The 17,655-nt window shown below is 35.2% G+C and overlaps 1 protein-coding gene across 4 annotated transcripts in view; it reads left to right on the top strand.

Moving 5' to 3' along the window:
- The window catches only part of LOC139122454 (dynactin subunit 4-like), a 62,674-nt gene extending 46,190 nt beyond the window's left edge, over positions 1 to 16,484 (top strand). For 3 of the 4 annotated variants that reach the window (XM_070687836.1, XM_070687834.1, XM_070687835.1), the window contains 2 exons: positions 12,996 to 14,594; positions 14,784 to 16,484. In XM_070687836.1, the coding sequence (XP_070543937.1) occupies positions 12,996 to 13,136 (141 nt within the window). In that variant the 3' untranslated portion in view covers positions 13,137 to 14,594; positions 14,784 to 16,484. Of the gene's footprint in view, positions 1 to 12,995; positions 14,595 to 14,783 lie in introns of those variants that run through there. The other variant, XM_070687837.1, reaches the window with a different exon arrangement.
- The last annotated feature ends 1,171 nt before the right edge of the window (positions 16,485 to 17,655 follow it).

Here is a 17,655-nt window from a genome sequence, read left to right on the forward strand (position 1 = left end):
TGTCACTGCAATATCTTGTCTTTCAGTTCAGTTTTCTGTACTCTATGTCCTTTCAGTCTGAGTTGCTGCAATCTCACAATTTGATGATGGTGGTGCTGTTGCTAGGATGATCGCCTCAGAGGCAGCGCAAATAAAAAGGTTTTTTTAGCTCCCATATATGCATATGTATATATGCAAATGGGAGGTATTCTTATAAGGTGGCAAAATGGCGTCTGTGTGTATGTATGTATGTCTGTTAGTCCGTCCAGATCAAAAATTCGTAAATCGCAATAGCTGACGTCTTCGTATTTGGTGTACAGATGCACCTAGGGGTAGAGATGTGAATTTGTTCAAATGAACATGTCAGTGCCAAAAATATGCAAATGAGAAATCCTGCAAATGGCTAAAACTCCGTAAGCATTGGTCAGATTTGGTTGAAACTTAGTATGCAGATTCTTTTAGGTATCTTAAATTATGTGTGCACAAATTTGGGTGAAATTGGCATGTTTGTATTTTTAAAGTATTTTTTCTGTTTTTAGTCAAAAAATCTTGTTCTCTGAAATCGCTTGTCTGATCGCTCTGAAAGTTAATATTCATGTTCCTCAGGATGACCTCAGTCAAGTTTGTACAAATTGTATTGATATTATCATATTTGTAATTTTGGGGCAATTTTCCCAATTTCTGGTCAAACATTTTTTTATCCAAAAAAGACCAATCTGATACCTTTGATATTTGGTATACAGGTATCTAAGATTTATCTTAATATAATGTATTGAAGTTATGATGAAACTGGCAATTTTTAGCTCCCATTTGCCATACATATATGGCAATTGGGAGGTTATACGGTTGAAAAAAGTCTGTATGTGAGATGTCTGTCTGTATGTATGTATGTATGTATGTATGTATGGATGTCTGTCCGTCCAACGCAAAAACTCACGAACTGCTGCACGTATGAAGCTGATTTTTGGTGTAGTGATGCCATATATGATCTAGATGTGCCGTTGTTAAAATGAACTTGTTAGTCTCATGGATATGCAAATGAGATCGAAAAAAGGGCAAAAATGGTCAAAAATCAATAACTCAGGAACTACTCATCTGATCATTGTCATATTTGGTTTGTAGGTACCTTGGGCCCCACTCATTCAAACATACAGATTTGGTGCCAATATTGGCTGCTTTCTATTTTTAATGAATTTTTTTCTCTATTTTTTTGCCATTTCAGTAAAAAATTGTTTCTTCTGAAACCAATGGTCTGTTCACTTTAAAATTTGGTTTGCAGGTTTCTTGTGATGACCCAAAATAAGGTTCAATGAAATTATGGCAAATTTGCATATTTGTATTTTTGGGCTATTTTTGCCATTTTTTGGTCAAAAAATCTTCTTTGAAACTGTGTATGCCATTACTTTCTAATTGGGTGTGCAGGTTCCTAGGAGTGACCTGAAGATGACTCGGTGAACTAAAGGTAAAATTTGCATAGTTGTGGTACTTTTTGCCATGCTTTCAAATTTGGTACACAGGTGAAAGTAGTAGGTCATTCATTTAAGGTCAAGTACTGCCAGTGTGAATGAGCAGATAATGATTGTGCTGTTCCAGGCTGAGGTGTTATTTATAGGAATGATGCAATGTTAGACGGTAATTGATATTTAACTGAATTTGACTTACATTGTGTGTAACTCTTGTACTGTATAAACCCTATCAATTCATCCAGAAAAAATAATTAATATGATTTTAAATAATAGAATTAATTAGGAAATCAACAAAGCCAAAATAATTTTAGTGTAGAATTGTTTGAAAGTTCAACATTTTTGACAGTTCATAGTGAAATTTTTACCATTTTGGATGATTAAAACATGTAAAGGCAACTTTCCTGAATCCCAACTTTGACATATTCTGAACCGCCATGTATTGTTCTCTGTATGTTATCTAAAAGAAATTGCTCATAATAGTTTGTCATGATAGGTTGGCCAAATAAATCGAGATAGAGAAAGTTCCGATTTCCAGTTGTGGTCAACTTGATAAGAATTAAATAAAATTACATTTTGAGGAAAAAAATGTAGTGGTCAATTAGGGGCCGTCGATATTAAAAGCTGACGCACAAGAAACGTAATTCCTTCGTTTTACTTGAAACCCCCTCCCTCCCCCATCAAAACGAAAGTTCTTATGCGAAATCAATTTCGTATTATGATGCCATTTCTGACAAACCCACACGCACCTCTCCGATCCGCACGCCCATGAAAAAATACCGGAAGGGCACATTAATTAATAAGCCTCCACTTTACGCGTTTCACTTTTTAAGACAAAACATTTTAATGTATTTTGCACGTAGGAAAATGTTTCATATACATGTTTCACATTGAAAAAGCATACAAGTTTTTATTTCATGTTCATGTCTTTTCGTTGTCTTTTCTGTCTCTGTATATTTTGTGGCCATTCTGTTCTCGATGAACACGAAGGCTGAAGGTAGTATTGCGTTCTCGCTGCAAAGTCGCACTTCGAAAACAATCGAAAAACCTTATGCGATTTTGACGCACACAAAACGAAATGAGCTTTTACCCCCTCCCCCCTAAACGAAAGAATTACGTTTGTCGTGCGTCAGCTTTTATTATGGACGGCCCCTTAAAAGAGTGGTAAAGTGATAGGGTTTTTATGGTGAAGCTGGCTATAAAATTCCTCATGTGCTATTTATAGCAATTATGCAATCTGTGTAAACAGTGCAATGAAAGAGTTACATGATTCCTTATAATGCTTTTGATGACCTTTAGCTTCTAAAGTTACAAACATTAGTCTCTTCAGTGTGCTTTCTCTGAGTACGTGCAGTGTCAACTAATTCAATACAACTTACTTGCAATGTTAATTTGAGAGTTAAAATGTGCTTGGTTAATAGGATGAAAATACTGATAAAGATAACAAGCTGAAGATTCTTTATAACCTGACAGATATACTGTTTTTTATGACATAATCTTGATAAGCAAGGCATGTTTTCTTTAATTAGAATGTAATTAACTCTTGTTTATATTATTATAAGCAGTAGTACCGGGTATCAAGTTGAACAAGCTGATATTGATAGGTTAGGCGGCTGTTGGAGGTTAGGTTAAAAGCTGTTAAAATAAATGTATGTATGTATATGCATGTCTGTCTGTCTGTCTGTCTGCGTGCATGCATGCATGCATGCATGCATGCATGCATGCATGTATGTATGTATGTATGTATGTATGTATGTATGTATGTATGTATGTATGTATGTATGTATGTTAGTGTGTGCAGATGTATGTCCATCCACATTAAAACTCCTAAACCGCAGCACTTACCATCTTAGTATTTGATGGACAGGTGCACCCTGGGTGAAGATGTGAATTTGTTCAAGTGAATATGCCAAAGTCAAAAATATGCAAATGGGGGGGGGGGGAGGAAAAATCCTGCAAATTGCTAAAACTCTGTACCCACTGACCAGATTTGGTTGAAACTTGGTATGCAGGCTCTTCATAGTGACTTTAGTTACATTTCTTCAAATTGTGGTGAAATGTTGAAAGTTGTACTTTTGGGGCGATTTCCCCATTTTTGATCAAAAAATCTTATTTTCTGAAAGCACTCATCCCATTGCCTTGAAAACTTGTATGTATTATTCCAGGATTTGCCTTTGTCAGATTCGTTCAAATTGTGGTGAAATTTTCATATTTGTATTTTTGGGGCAATTTTTCCCATTTTTTGTCAAAAAATCATTTTCTCCCAAAGTTTTTGTTGGATTGCTTCAAAACATGGTAGTTTTGATCCTAGGGTTGTTTTCTGTCAGATATGTAAAAGTCATTTTGAGATGGAGCATTTCATATTGCTGGAGTATAAGATTAATTTGGACTTACAATGGAATTTTCTTAGTAATCAACCTGTAATGTCATGTGTGTACTAGTACTTAGTATTTCTGTAAAATGGTAGCACAGTGTCATTGACACTATTTTTATTTTTGGAAAAAATTTTGCCTTTTTTTGGTCAAAAATTTTTTCTCCTAAAACTACTGATCTGGTAGTTTTGATATTTAGTGTACAGGTTCCCAGGATTTATGTTAATAAGATATATTGAAATTAGGATCAAATCTGCAATTTTGTATTTTGGGGGCAATTTTTGTCATTTTTGTCAAAAAAATTGTTTCTCAAAATTTACCAGTCTGATTGCTTTTACATTTAGTTAACAGGTTCATAGGGTTTATGTTAATATGATATATTGAAATTTGGTTGAAATCTGGAATTTTGAATTTTGGGGGCAACTTTCTGAAACTGTCAATTTTACAGGGATATCTTTCATTTTGTATTTTTAAGATTTTTTTCGGTAATTTTATACCTACTGGAACTAAGAGTATATGATGTGGTGATTTAGTAAGCATTTGATATAGTAAATTGTATTTGGTGTTGAAATGCAGTAAAAAAATCATTAGAAAACATAGCTGAGGTGATTTTAGCAGGTTTGGTTTCCACAAATATATTCAAAATTTTTTCTGTGTTTAAGAGTATCAAGGTTGTAAACTGTTGACACACTTCCTGCCACCTGGTCATCTGGTCATCTCATGCAAAGATGGTCAACACAAAGGGGTGGACCATTTGATATCCTGGGGTGGGGGTTCCCGGCAGATTTTGAAAAAATCCCAAACAAATGTCAATAAAATATCAGCCAGAGAAGGCTTGACAAAAAGAAAAGGTGGGAGAGTGGGAAAAAAGAATGTACAATGGATCAGATAAAAAGATAATGTACCTCATCAATCTTCCAGACACCTTTATCAAAATGTCCACCCCTGATGTATTTTGCGGGCAATTAACCATGCATTGTATATTAGTTTAAGATGTCAAGTTAGGTAAGAATTTGAAAGGAATAGTCAAGTTCACCACAGTGGAATTTCTTAACTTTATCTCTTGTGTCATCATCCTTGTGTAATTGGTTAAATTTGTAAGTTGTTCCAGATGTGGATGCACCAGTTGTTCCGGAAGAAAACAATGTTTACTTTTCCTGTAGGGTTTCTGAGGTAATGATTGCATGTTGAAATCTCTCTATGTATCTGGTGTATGGGCAAAATGTAAACATTGGTTGCATGTTATGTATTTCAGTCTGTGTCAAATATTGTAAATGGAAAATCAAGAACAGTTTGCTGTGTGCTTGTAAAAGATGACATATTTGTCAATACATAAATTGCAGATTGATTGTCTTAAAAATTATCATGGAAGTAGAAAAAGAAAAGAAACTAATCAAATTGCTGTAACATATTCACCCTGGGTGCCTGTTCACCTATATTTTATCAGTCTGTCTGTATGTCCATGTCTCATACAATTGTTGGCTTGTTTTGATAACTATATGGGAGTGAACAGTGACATTGTCACTGTTTTTATCACAACTGGAAGTTGTGATATAGAGGTGGTTTCAAACCGGTGTTTGATGTCGTCCATTTCCGTAAACGACAAAAAGTCAAAAACTGCTGAACAGACTGCGTTGATATTTGGTACCGATACATAGACTGGTTCCAAGGTTCCAATTCCGAAAATGGAGCCAAACGGAGCGGAGGTTATATAGTTTTGGGAAATTTCTAACCCCCTTTTTAACTAATTGATTTTAGGGGTCTTTCATATATGTAGTTTTGGAATGTACACCAATCCTGCATTGTGGACTGTTTTATGAGTTGTGGAACAGAAATGAGGTTTGATGAATGTTAGAAATATGCAGGATGGCTGATTCGAAGTATAAGAGATTTCTATGCTCTTTTGGGTATCAAAAGCAATAAAAAAAAACATATTTCATAGTTTAGATTCTCACTTTTGAGATGACCCTAGGCATTTGTTATGTAACATCCTTGAGTCAATATACAGACTTTGACATTCCTGAGATTAAGTATCCATGACCTCACATGTTACAGTCTTTCACTACCATGGTATGGCCCAAACCCATTGTTATCAATGGAGAGTGTGGACCTGTCTACAGGAAATTGGGGTGAACAGGTTAGACAATGCCATGACAAGTTGCAAGGTAGCACCAGCATAGAGTTCTACGCATGTCCATGTGTTCTCACAGGAAATTACAGGGAAAAAAATTGTTTGAGAAGTTTCTCTCCTTTAAATAGAAGTATATTACAATTTAAACCTGTCATGGATGGATTGCTCTCAAATGATCTGAAACACAGTTATTGCCCATTAGCAACAAATCTATAGCAAGATTTATGTAAAGTTCATGAACTTACACAAGGTATTAGACAAAAGATGACCATGACTTTGCTACTTTTCAACATTTATTTCATTCAGATTTCCTCAGCTTAGTGTATAATTTTGTAATCTTAATTACTGTCAACTTAGCTTTACTAACTTATTCATACCTCATTATTCTTACACTACTGTTATACCTTATAACCACAAAATTTCAAGAGATGCATATATGATTGTCACTTAACAAACAATTTACAAATATGTCTTCTGCTGTTTTCTCCATATACATATACATGTCCCTTTTCTCATAAAAATGGGCTTAAAATCACAATGTGAAAATAGTCTTTCAGCTGTATGTTGCTCATTGACTTCGTGGTCTGTCTAATTAGTCTCCACGGACACCGTCCGGGGGACTTATAGGTTTGGTCATGTCCGTGTGTGCGTGCCTGCGTCCGTGTGTGCATCCGTCCGTCTGTTCACGCAGATATCTCAGACATGCCCTGGTCAATTTCTTTCAAACTTTGCACAAGGATAGTACCCTACCCCATACAGATGCACGTCGATTTGGCCGTGTTAGAGGACTTTTTAGTTTACACCACCATAGACTACCATGTATAAGTCAGCTGTCTATAGAATCCCATGTATAAGGCCAAGTAAAATAAAAATTTAGTTTGTCATCATATTCATATTGCAAAAAGGATTCAGTGACACAGTTTTTAGTCCCCATGGATGAAGTCCAGGGCCTTATAGATTGGGTCATGTCCCTCCGTTCACGCAGATATATAAAATATTTTGACAAAATCTCCCGTGACCTCGGTGACCTTTGACCTCAAATATTCATATTTGTCCATAACTCAGTAACCACAAGTGCTACACCCTTCATATATGGTATGATGGGACACCTTATGACGCCACATATTGTACCTCATTAATTATGTGCATATCTAATTTTGAGCGAGCCAATAGAGCTAGGTCTGATTTTTGGTATATAGGGATGACTTAGCAATTCAATTTTTTGACAAAATGTCACATGACCTCAGTGACATTTGACCTGAAATACACATATTTGTCCATAACTCAGTAACCACAAGTGCTACACCCTCCATATATGGTATGATGGGACACCGCATGACGCCACATATTGTACCTCATTAATTATGAGTAGTTTCACAATGTGCCAGTTGTGATCAAGTGCCATTGGTGCTATTTTTATCATCACAACTGGAAGTTGTGATATAGAGGTGGTTTCAACCGGTGTTTGATGTCGTCCATTTCCGTAAACGACAAAAAGTCAAAAACTGCTGAACAGACTGCGTTGATATTTGATACCGATACATAGACTGGTTCCAAGGTTCCAATTCCGAAAAATGGAGCCAAACGGAGCGCCGGTCAGATAGTTTGGGAAATTTCTAACCCCCCTTTTTATCTAATTGATTTTAGGGGTCTTTCATATATGTAGTTTTGGAATGTACACCAATCCTGCATTGTGGACTGTTTTATGAGTTGTTGAACAGAAATGAGGTTTTGATGAATGTTAGAAATATGCAGGATGGCTGATTCGAAGTATAAGAGATTTCTATGGTCTTTTGGGCATCAAAAGCATTAAAAAAAAACATATTTCATAGTTTAGATTCTCACTTTTGAGATGACCCTAGGCATTTGTTAAGTAAACATCCTTGAGTCAATATACAGACTTTGACATTCCTGAGATTAAGTATCCATGACCTCACATGTTACAGTCTTTCACTACCATGGTATGGCCCAAACCCATTGTTATCAATGGTGAGTGTGGACCTGTCTACAGGAAATTGGGGTGAACAGGTTAGACAATGCCATGACAAGTTGCAAGGTAGCACCAGCATAGAGTCCTACGCATGTCCATGTGTTCTCACAGGAAATTACAGGGAAAAAATTATTTGAGAAGTTTCTCTCCTTTAAATAGAAGTATATTACAATTTAAAACCTGTCATGGATGATTGCTCTCAAATGATCTGAAACACAGTTATTGCCCATTAGCAACAAATCTATAGCAAGATTTATGTAAAGTTCATGAACTTACACAAGGTATTAGACAAAAGATGACCATGACTTTGCTACTTTCAACATTTATTTCATTCAGATTTCCTCAGCTTAGTGTATAACTTTGTAATCTTAATTACTGTCAACTTAGCTTTACTAACTTATTCATACCTCATTATTCTTACACTACTGTTATACCTTATAACCACAAAATTTCAAGAGATGCATATATGATTGTCACTTAACAAACAATTTACAAATATGTCTTCTGCTGTTTTCTCCATATACATATACATGTCCCTTTTCTCATAAAAATGGGCTTAAAATCGCAATGTGAAAAATAGTCTTTCAGCTGTATGTTGCTCATTGACTTCGTGGTCTGTCTAATTAGTCTCCACGGACACCGTCCGGGGGGACTTATAGGTTTGGTCATGTCTGTGTGTGCGTGCCTGCGTCCGTGTGTGCATCCGTCCGTCTGTTCACGCAGATATCTCAGACATGCCCTGGTCAATTTCTTTCAAACTTTGCACAAGGATAGTACCCTACCCCATACAGATGCACGTCGATTTGGCCATGTTAGAGGACTTTTTAGTTTACACCACCATAGACTACCATGTATAAGTCAGCTGTCTATAGAATCCCATGTATAAGGCCAAGTAAAATAAAAATTTAGTTTGTCATCATATTCATATTGCAAAAAGGATTCAGTGACACAGTTTTTAGTCCCCATGGATGAAGTCCAGGGCCTTATAGATTGGGTCATGTCCCTCCGTTCACGCAGATATATAAAATATTTTGACAAAATCTCCCGTGACCTCGGTGACCTTTGACCTCAAATATTCATATTTGTCCATAACTCAGTAACCACAAGTGCTACACCCTTCATATATGGTATGATGGACACCTTATGACGCCACATATTGTACCTCATTAATTATGTGCATATCTAATTTTGAGCGAGCCAATAGAGCTAGGTCTGATTTTTGGTATATAGGGATGACTTAGCAATTCAATTTTTTTGACAAAATGTCACATGACCTCAGTGACATTTGACCTGAAATATACATATTTGTCCATAACTCAGTAACCACAAGTGCTACACCCTTCATATATGGTATGATGGGACACCGCATGACGCCACATATTGTACCTCATTAATTATGAGTAGTTTCACAATGTGCCAGTTGTGATCAAGTGCCATTGGTGCTATTTTTATCATCACAACTGGAAGTTGTGATATAGAGGTGGTTTCAACCGGTGTTTGATGTCGTCCATTTCCGTAAACGACAAAAAGTCAAAAAATGCTGAACAGACTGCGTTGATATTTGATACCGATACATAGACTGGTTCCAAGGTTCCAATTCCGAAAAATGGAGCCAAACGGAGCGCCGGTCAGATAGTTTTGGGAAATTTCTAACCCCCTTTTTATCTAATTGATTTTAGGGGTCTTTCATATATGTAGTTTTGGAATGTACACCAATCCTGCATTGTGGACTGTTTTATGAGTTGTTGAACAGAAATGAGGTTTTGATGAATGTTAGAAATATGCAGGATGGCTGATTCGAAGTATAAGAGATTTCTATGGTCTTTTGGGCATCAAAAGCATTAAAAAAAAACATATTTCATAGTTTAGATTCTCACTTTTGAGATGACCCTAGGCATTTGTTAAGTAAACATCCTTGAGTCAATATACAGACTTTGACATTCCAGAGATTAAGTATCCACAACCTCACATGTTACAGTCTTTCACTACAATGGTATGGCCCAAACCCATTGTTATCAATGGAGAGTGTGGACCTGTCTACAGAAATTGGGGTGAACAGGTTAGACAAAGACGTTACAAGTTGTAGGTTAGTTATCAAGGTAGCACCAGCATAGAGTCCTGAGCATCTGTCCATGTGTTCTCACAGCAAATTACAGGGAAAAAAATTATTTTAGAAGTTTCTCTCCTTTAAATAGAAGTATATTACAATTTAAACCTGTCATGGATAGATTGCTCTCAAATGATCTGAAACACAGTTATTGCCCATTAGCAACAAATCTATAGCAAGATTTATGTAAAGTTCATGAACTTACACAAGGTATTAGACAAAAGATGACCATGACTTTGCTACTTTTCAACATTTATTTCAATCAGATTTCCCCAGCTTAGTGTATAATTTTGTAATCTTAATTACTGTCAACTTAGCTTTACTAACTTATTCATACCTCATAATTCTTACACTACTGTTATACCTTATAACCACAAAATTTCAAGAGATGCATATATGATTGTCACTTAACAAACAATTTACAAATATGTCTTCTGCTTTTTCTCCATATACATATACATGTCTCTTTTCTCATAAAAATGAGCTTAAAATCGCAATGTGAAAAATAGTCTTTCAGCTATATGTTGCTCATTGACTTCGTGGTCTGTCTAATTCACAGTGAGTGTGGTTGTTGATAAATGCCGTATGTTGGCACACAGTCCATGTAGCCGACAATGAGATGCAAATGATATGCGGTTAAGGTCTCCTCAACTAACTTTCAGCTGGTTGTTCACTTTCTACTATTTTTATAGTATTTTATACAAAGGCACAGACTTATTCTACCTGCAACTTAAAACTGATAGTGATTTTGTAGCTCATTCTTGACTATTTTTCATAGTTTTTGGTAGCCGGTAACAGACACTTTGTGTTCGTGTCGGCTACATGGACGATCTGCCGATAATACTAGGCGGTCATTATGTCCAAGCGCCATTGGCGGTATTTTTTAACATAATGACCATAGGTCATTATCACATCTGGAAGTTGTGATATAGGGTTAGCTTCAACCGGTGGTGGACAGTGTCCATTTTCCGTAAACGACAAAAAGTCAAAAACCGCTGAACAGACTGCATTGATATTTGGTAGAGATATTCAGACTAATTCCAAGGTTCCGATTCCGAAAAATGGAGCCAAACGGAGCAGCGGTTAGATAGTTTTGGGAAATTTCTAACCCCCCTTTAACTAATTGATTTTAGGGGTCTTTCATATATGTAGTTTTGGAATGTACACCAATCCTGCATTGTGGACTATTTAATGAGTTGTGGAACAGAAATGAGGTTTGATGAATGTTACAAATATGCAGGATGGCTGATTCAAGTATCAGAGATTTTCATGCACTTTTGGTAATAAAATTGATAAAAAACAACATATTTAATGTTTTAGATTTCTCACATTTGTTATGACCCTTAACATTACAGACTTGATGACATAACTAGCTGCTGGACCTGTTTACTGGCGCATTGATTTAAAGACAAAGATCGTTTTATTTTGTAATAAGGACGTGTGATTTCGTAAAACATAGTCTATTAGCCTGGAAATGTGATTTTTGCGAATATTGCTTACCCCACTGACAAACAGTGTGGTTTGAAAATGGCTGGAATTCGCTACTTCGGGACTTTGTTTTCTGTGTGCATTTACAGACAAACTCCAAACCCATAGCACCTACCCATTCAGTATTTCATGTACAGGTGTACCCAGAGATAGAGTAGTTTCACAATGTGCCAGTTGTGATCAAGTGCCATTGGCGCTATTTTTTTCATGTCGGAGCTGAAATTTACGGTCGGTCGGGAGATGAGAAACACAAAAATAAAAAATTCGCCCAAACAGAGACAGTTAACTTTCAGAATCAAAAATGTCATCAATCGCAAATTTCTCTGATATGATTAATTTACTAAGTCATTTTTGGTTTGTAGACATAGTGAAAATATTTAGCCAATTTAATCCCAAGATAGTGAAAATATTTAGCCATTTTTTGTAGACATAGTGAAAATATTTAGCCAATTTAATCCCAAGAGTAATGAAATAAGAAATAAAGATAAATATCTTTCATGGCATTGGTTATCAAAATTTCACAGTAATAAAATTGAGATCTGGAGGATTCAAAGCCAAAACACAATCCAGGATGGAATTTTATCAAGGGAAAATGAACTACTCACACACTGTAAGCAAATCATTAAATACAAGATCTGACATTCACTGTAGGCAGTGTTGTGTGCAACTTGAAACTCTGATTGAGATAGAAAATGCTGGCTTTACTCTGAATTTGTATTGAATGCCTTAAAAAATGATAAAAAAGGTAGTGTGGGACAATACTAAGACAACATGTATATCTGATCTCAACATTTTATGAGCTTGCTTGGGAAATTTTTATTGAATAATTCTAGCTCAACATTGTCTGATAATTTATCTCCTGTCGAAAATACACTTGGTTGTCAGAGCACTTGGACTTTGACTTTTTCTCATAGTAATTTGTGTCACAGTTAAATATGGTCCTTTATTTTGTAGGACTGAGTGGAGAAAAAAAGAATGATATTAGTCATCAGATTTGAGATGAACTGGTTTATTAAAATCCCCACATTGTGAAATTTTAAACAAATCATGGAGTAATTGCTGATTAGATGATTTGACTGAATAGACCATGACATCACTATTATGAACAATGAATGAATAATGAATTGTTACGTTGTTTTATTCTAAAAACTGGACTTGCATTCTGATCTTTAATGATGGTTAGTATTTTCCATGTGAATCCATCTTGCATCACGATGGTTTCAATGAAACCTCAGTTTCTCAGGAACACTTAACCCTTTCAGGCCTGACTCTGATAACACCTATATATGGGAGTTCAGGCCTGAATGTTGTGTAACCACAAGACCAGTCGTAATGATGTTTACACAAATTATGTACAGAATATTCTGGAGACACAATGAAGCTTCACAAGAGAAAACCATTTTTGTCACAGTAGAATAATTTTTTGGCAGAACTGATTTATTTCATTTTAATTATTTTTTTTTAGATCATGATGAAAGTGAAATATGATTATCGTGATTTGGCAGCTCAATTCAGAAGATCAGAGGAGGAGAGAGAGCAGGATAGAGAGGCGCCAATTGTATGGTTGGATTATCAATGTCTTATCAACCTAGGACAACCACAGTGACAGATTAATGATATGGTTGGATTATCAATGTCTTATCAACAGATTAACGATAGATTATCCATGTCTTGTCAACTTCCAGCAAATACAGTAATATATAATGATATGGAAAGATTATTAATGTATACTTAGTCTAGAAATTTTCATAATAATATTGTCATGACTATTTGCTTGGTCTGAAGGTTAAATTATCTTTATTTGATTTCAGATGTGTTGAATTAGATCAGCTATTGTAGTGTATACCATATTTACTGCTACATCAATGCAAGTCAACATTTGCCGCTTGAAGTATGGTATGATATATAAGTCATACATTAGTCAACAGTATTCCAGCTAGCTTTTACAGCATGTGTATGTATCCTTAGATTTAAATGTATAGGTGGCGATAGATTATTGGTGAATAAAGGGTAAACATTGTTTGAACAATATTAATGTTTGATTGGATGATAAAGAATGGCAAAAGTAGCAATTAGTCTCAGAACCTATCTTTCACTGAATTTAAGGTAGAACGCACCTCAGGGACAGATTTTCAGACTCTCAAACTTTACATTTCTCTTCTGATACACCACATGTGGGAGTTCATTTTAAAGCTCTTGGTAAAAGAAAACTTTTCACCAGAAATTCAAAAATTTTTATTTTTCTCCATAGAGTTAACATAGGAATGGCGGGCCATTTTGAATGTCTAATATCGGTAAATCTTGGGTAATTTGTTTCTCTAGTACCAAAATTTGCATGGTGACCCCCTATTTTTATTCTTGATTTTGAAAGAGAATGATTGAAATATTCCTTGAGGAAAGTTTGAGCAAAAGTTTAAGTCTTTCACTTTTGAGGTGCATATTACCTTATAGAAAAACCCTACTCAACGGGCTAAACTGCTGGGCATTGCAATGCATGGTTCCCATTCACTACATTGCTGGGCATTGCAATGCATGGTTGTATACATGTTGCATGGTTCCCATTCACTACACTGCTGAGCATTGCAATGCATGGTTGTATATATAATGTATGATTCCCATTCAACCATTAAATCTGATACAAGATTACACCCAAGAGAGTCTAATGGTACAAACATTTTATGTGTATGTAACATTTAAATTTTGTCACGCCATCATATTAATCTCCATCATGTTAATCATCACAGCTTGCGTTTTAGACGGAGTGCATTTAAAACTGTACAATCAGTAACTTCAATCTGTGACAAGTTGATTGTTAGAAGTTATTACCCAATATTACCAGTTCCTTGTGTCATATCAGCATGAGTGCCATTTGTGCTGCATCAGACACTCAACTTCATCTTGTGTTTGATACAGCACAAATGACACTCATGTTGATATGATGCAAGGAACTGGGTAATAATCGATTTATCATATACCAATGCCTAGAATTTTACTAATGATAGGAAAAACCTTAAATTTTGAGGCTTTATTTTTTTTCACCTTGTGCATAAATATCGAAATATTTGTGCTTCATTCATAACTATACGAAGAAGTCAACATCACGTGCGACACTGCTGCAAGTCCTCCATATCTCAATGAATGAAGAAAGATACCAGGCTTCAAAATTCATCGTACAGGAGGAACTATATAAGGTACAATATGCTATCGCAATTGTAACAAATCAAAAACTGTCCTCTACTTTAAATCTCTCCAGATTTCAATTACGCTATATCGTCGTACGGCACAGAGGGGCTGCCATTTTGTTTGTCTACATTGAGTTGCCATGTCAACAGGGGTCATGCACACAATATCACTGTCATGCCACATGCTTGCTACCTGTATAGAGGAGGACCATGCCGTGCAAACAGCAAAATGTTTGCTAGAACTTGTCTAAAAAAATACAAGAACTTGAACAGAAAAACAATGGTAAAATATTACAAGACTCAACATGTTATTTCCATATTTAACAACCCGAAATATCCGTGTTCCTCAAAGCCCTTCAAATTGTTATGTCGGCAACATAGCTTTGCTTTTGTTTGTTTATGTTGTTTACCATTATTAGTAAACTGCAAATGGAGTTCCGGAACACTCCAAAACTGATGACATTTATCATGTATATCTTGACATTTAACGTGAAATATCAGGTTTGATATTTTACTGTAAACGTCACAAGGATGAAGCGATATGGGCATGGGTATATGATAAGAATACTTTGGCAAACAGTGCTAGCATATCAGATCGGTGATACACTTTATACTGTTACAGTCTTCAGATAGTGCCAGTATCTGGACAACAGATGACATGAACATCCCACTTTTCTCCAACAGTACCACTTTTGTAGAAGTCATAATATGTATAATATGTGAAATCAGCTGATACTCCTGCTATGTTCTGTAGTTTTGTTGTTCTTGAGGCGATTACTCTGCGTTTGATGGTTACAAATTGTCATTTATCACCACAATGCTGAAGTTATCAACAACAGATCACAAAGGAAAGTCTGTGATTTTTTGAAGAACTTAATGTACAAAGTTTAATTCAAATGCAGCTCATAATTTACTAATAGGAAACTTTATCAATTTGAAAGAAATTCACACCATTTTGACAGAAAGTCTGTTACTCATTAAACAAACACAAGTGACCTGTGTGTAACTGCTGAGCATTATTTTTCAATCAGCTGATGTTTTGTGTGATTGACAAAATTCACAGAAATTATTATGAGTGGGGCATTTACAGTCAAACCAAAAAGTAGCATGTTGTGAAAGTTTTTATGCCTTTTAAACGGACTTCAAAAATAATTTGAACGTGTTCTTGTCTTGAAGAAAAAAACAGTAAATTAAGGTAAAAAGTATAACTGGCTGCTGTAATTTTGATGTTTACTGGTATTTGATAATTTTCCTGTGACTGTCCAGAAAGTGTTACTGTGAGAGTACACTAATTCATACGGATTTAATGTATAAGTTCAAATACATTGTCAACTTTCATATTGACAAGGCTTGTTCATTTTACTACACATGTATATGAAGAAAAAGTTATTTACAACAAAGAACAAAAATATTTGAAAATACTGAAAAAATAGCATTAGGGCGCAAGTATCAAAACCTCATATCGTGGAAATACACTTGATATGTTTTTGAACGGATCCAACATTCAGTAAATACAAATGTGAGCTAGCTTTACTACCTAAGGCTATGCATGGCTGTGTTGCCATGGATGTGTTGCCATGGATGCATCTGCCACGTTGTCCCAGCTTCAGGTCACTGCTATTCATGGACTTTTCAATGTGAACTCAGCGTTTAGAATCGTTAGCACCTGATCCCTGTCTCTGTATTCAATAAAAAATCAAAAGAATTCATGTATACCATGGCTGCTACTCAAATGACTTGTAAGGAATAAATAGTTTTAGATGGTCAGTGAAGTGAAACGTGCAATATTTGTGGTGTTTTATTTGATTGTAAGTGAAATGCCAAGGTGACAATGTAAGAAAGGGAGAGATAACATACATGTAATTTGCCCGTCTTTCTAAACCTATGTTTTTTCCACTTTGCAGATCATCTATTTACTTACTATGAAATCAATATTGATCATAAATACAGTATATATGTAAACCTTAACTTGTTATAACTATGTACAGCTGATGTGATATTGATAGTCTGTGTATCTGTGTGTCTCTGAACTGGTCTGGCTGTATGAGCAAATAATCCTTGTTGTGTTCTTGTTAATTACAAAATCATATAATTATTTCTAATTTGGGTATGAAATATTTTTTGCAATTTGTATAGAGATCAAAAAATGTCTTACAAAACTGTTCTCCTTTGAAAGATGCATGTGGTATCAAAAGACAGTTACAAGTATCCAGCTAATGTTCTTCAAATGTTCAAATCTCAACACTTTATTGCAAAGTCTTGAAAATTAAACTGAGTCCTGGAAAATTCAGGAAAATGGATCATCAAAATGTCTATGGGAAAACATAAATAGATGTGAAAAGATTTGTGATACTTTAGACTTTTATAATATTATACTGGGAGCATACTGTGTTTTCCATAAAGGCGTAAACTGTTTTTGTACAAGAGAATAAGAAAGTTATGACCATAATACAGCAATATTCCATAATAATTACACATGAGCCATAGAGATAATTATCATCAACACCAAACATATGAGCCATTGAGATTATTATCATCAACACCAAACATATGAGCCTTAGAGATAATTATCATCAACACCAAACATATGAGCCTTAGAGATAATTATCATCAACACCAAATATATGAGCCTTAGAGATAATTATCATCAACACCAAACATATGAGCCATAGAGATAATTATCATCAACACCAAATATATGAGCCATAGAGATAATTATCATCAGCATCAAACATATGCGCCATTGAGATAATTATCATCAACACCAAACATATGAGCCATAGAGATAATTATCATCAACACCAAACATATGAGCCATAGAGAGAATTATCATCAACACCAAATATATGAGCCATAGAGATAATTATCATCAACACCAAATAATGAGCCTTAGAGATAATTATCATCAACACCAAATATATGAGCCTTAGAGATAATTATCAT

The sequence above is a fragment of the Ptychodera flava genome, chromosome 22 (assembly GCF_041260155.1).
Source record: "Ptychodera flava strain L36383 chromosome 22, AS_Pfla_20210202, whole genome shotgun sequence".
Taxonomy (NCBI): Eukaryota; Metazoa; Hemichordata; class Enteropneusta; family Ptychoderidae; genus Ptychodera; species Ptychodera flava.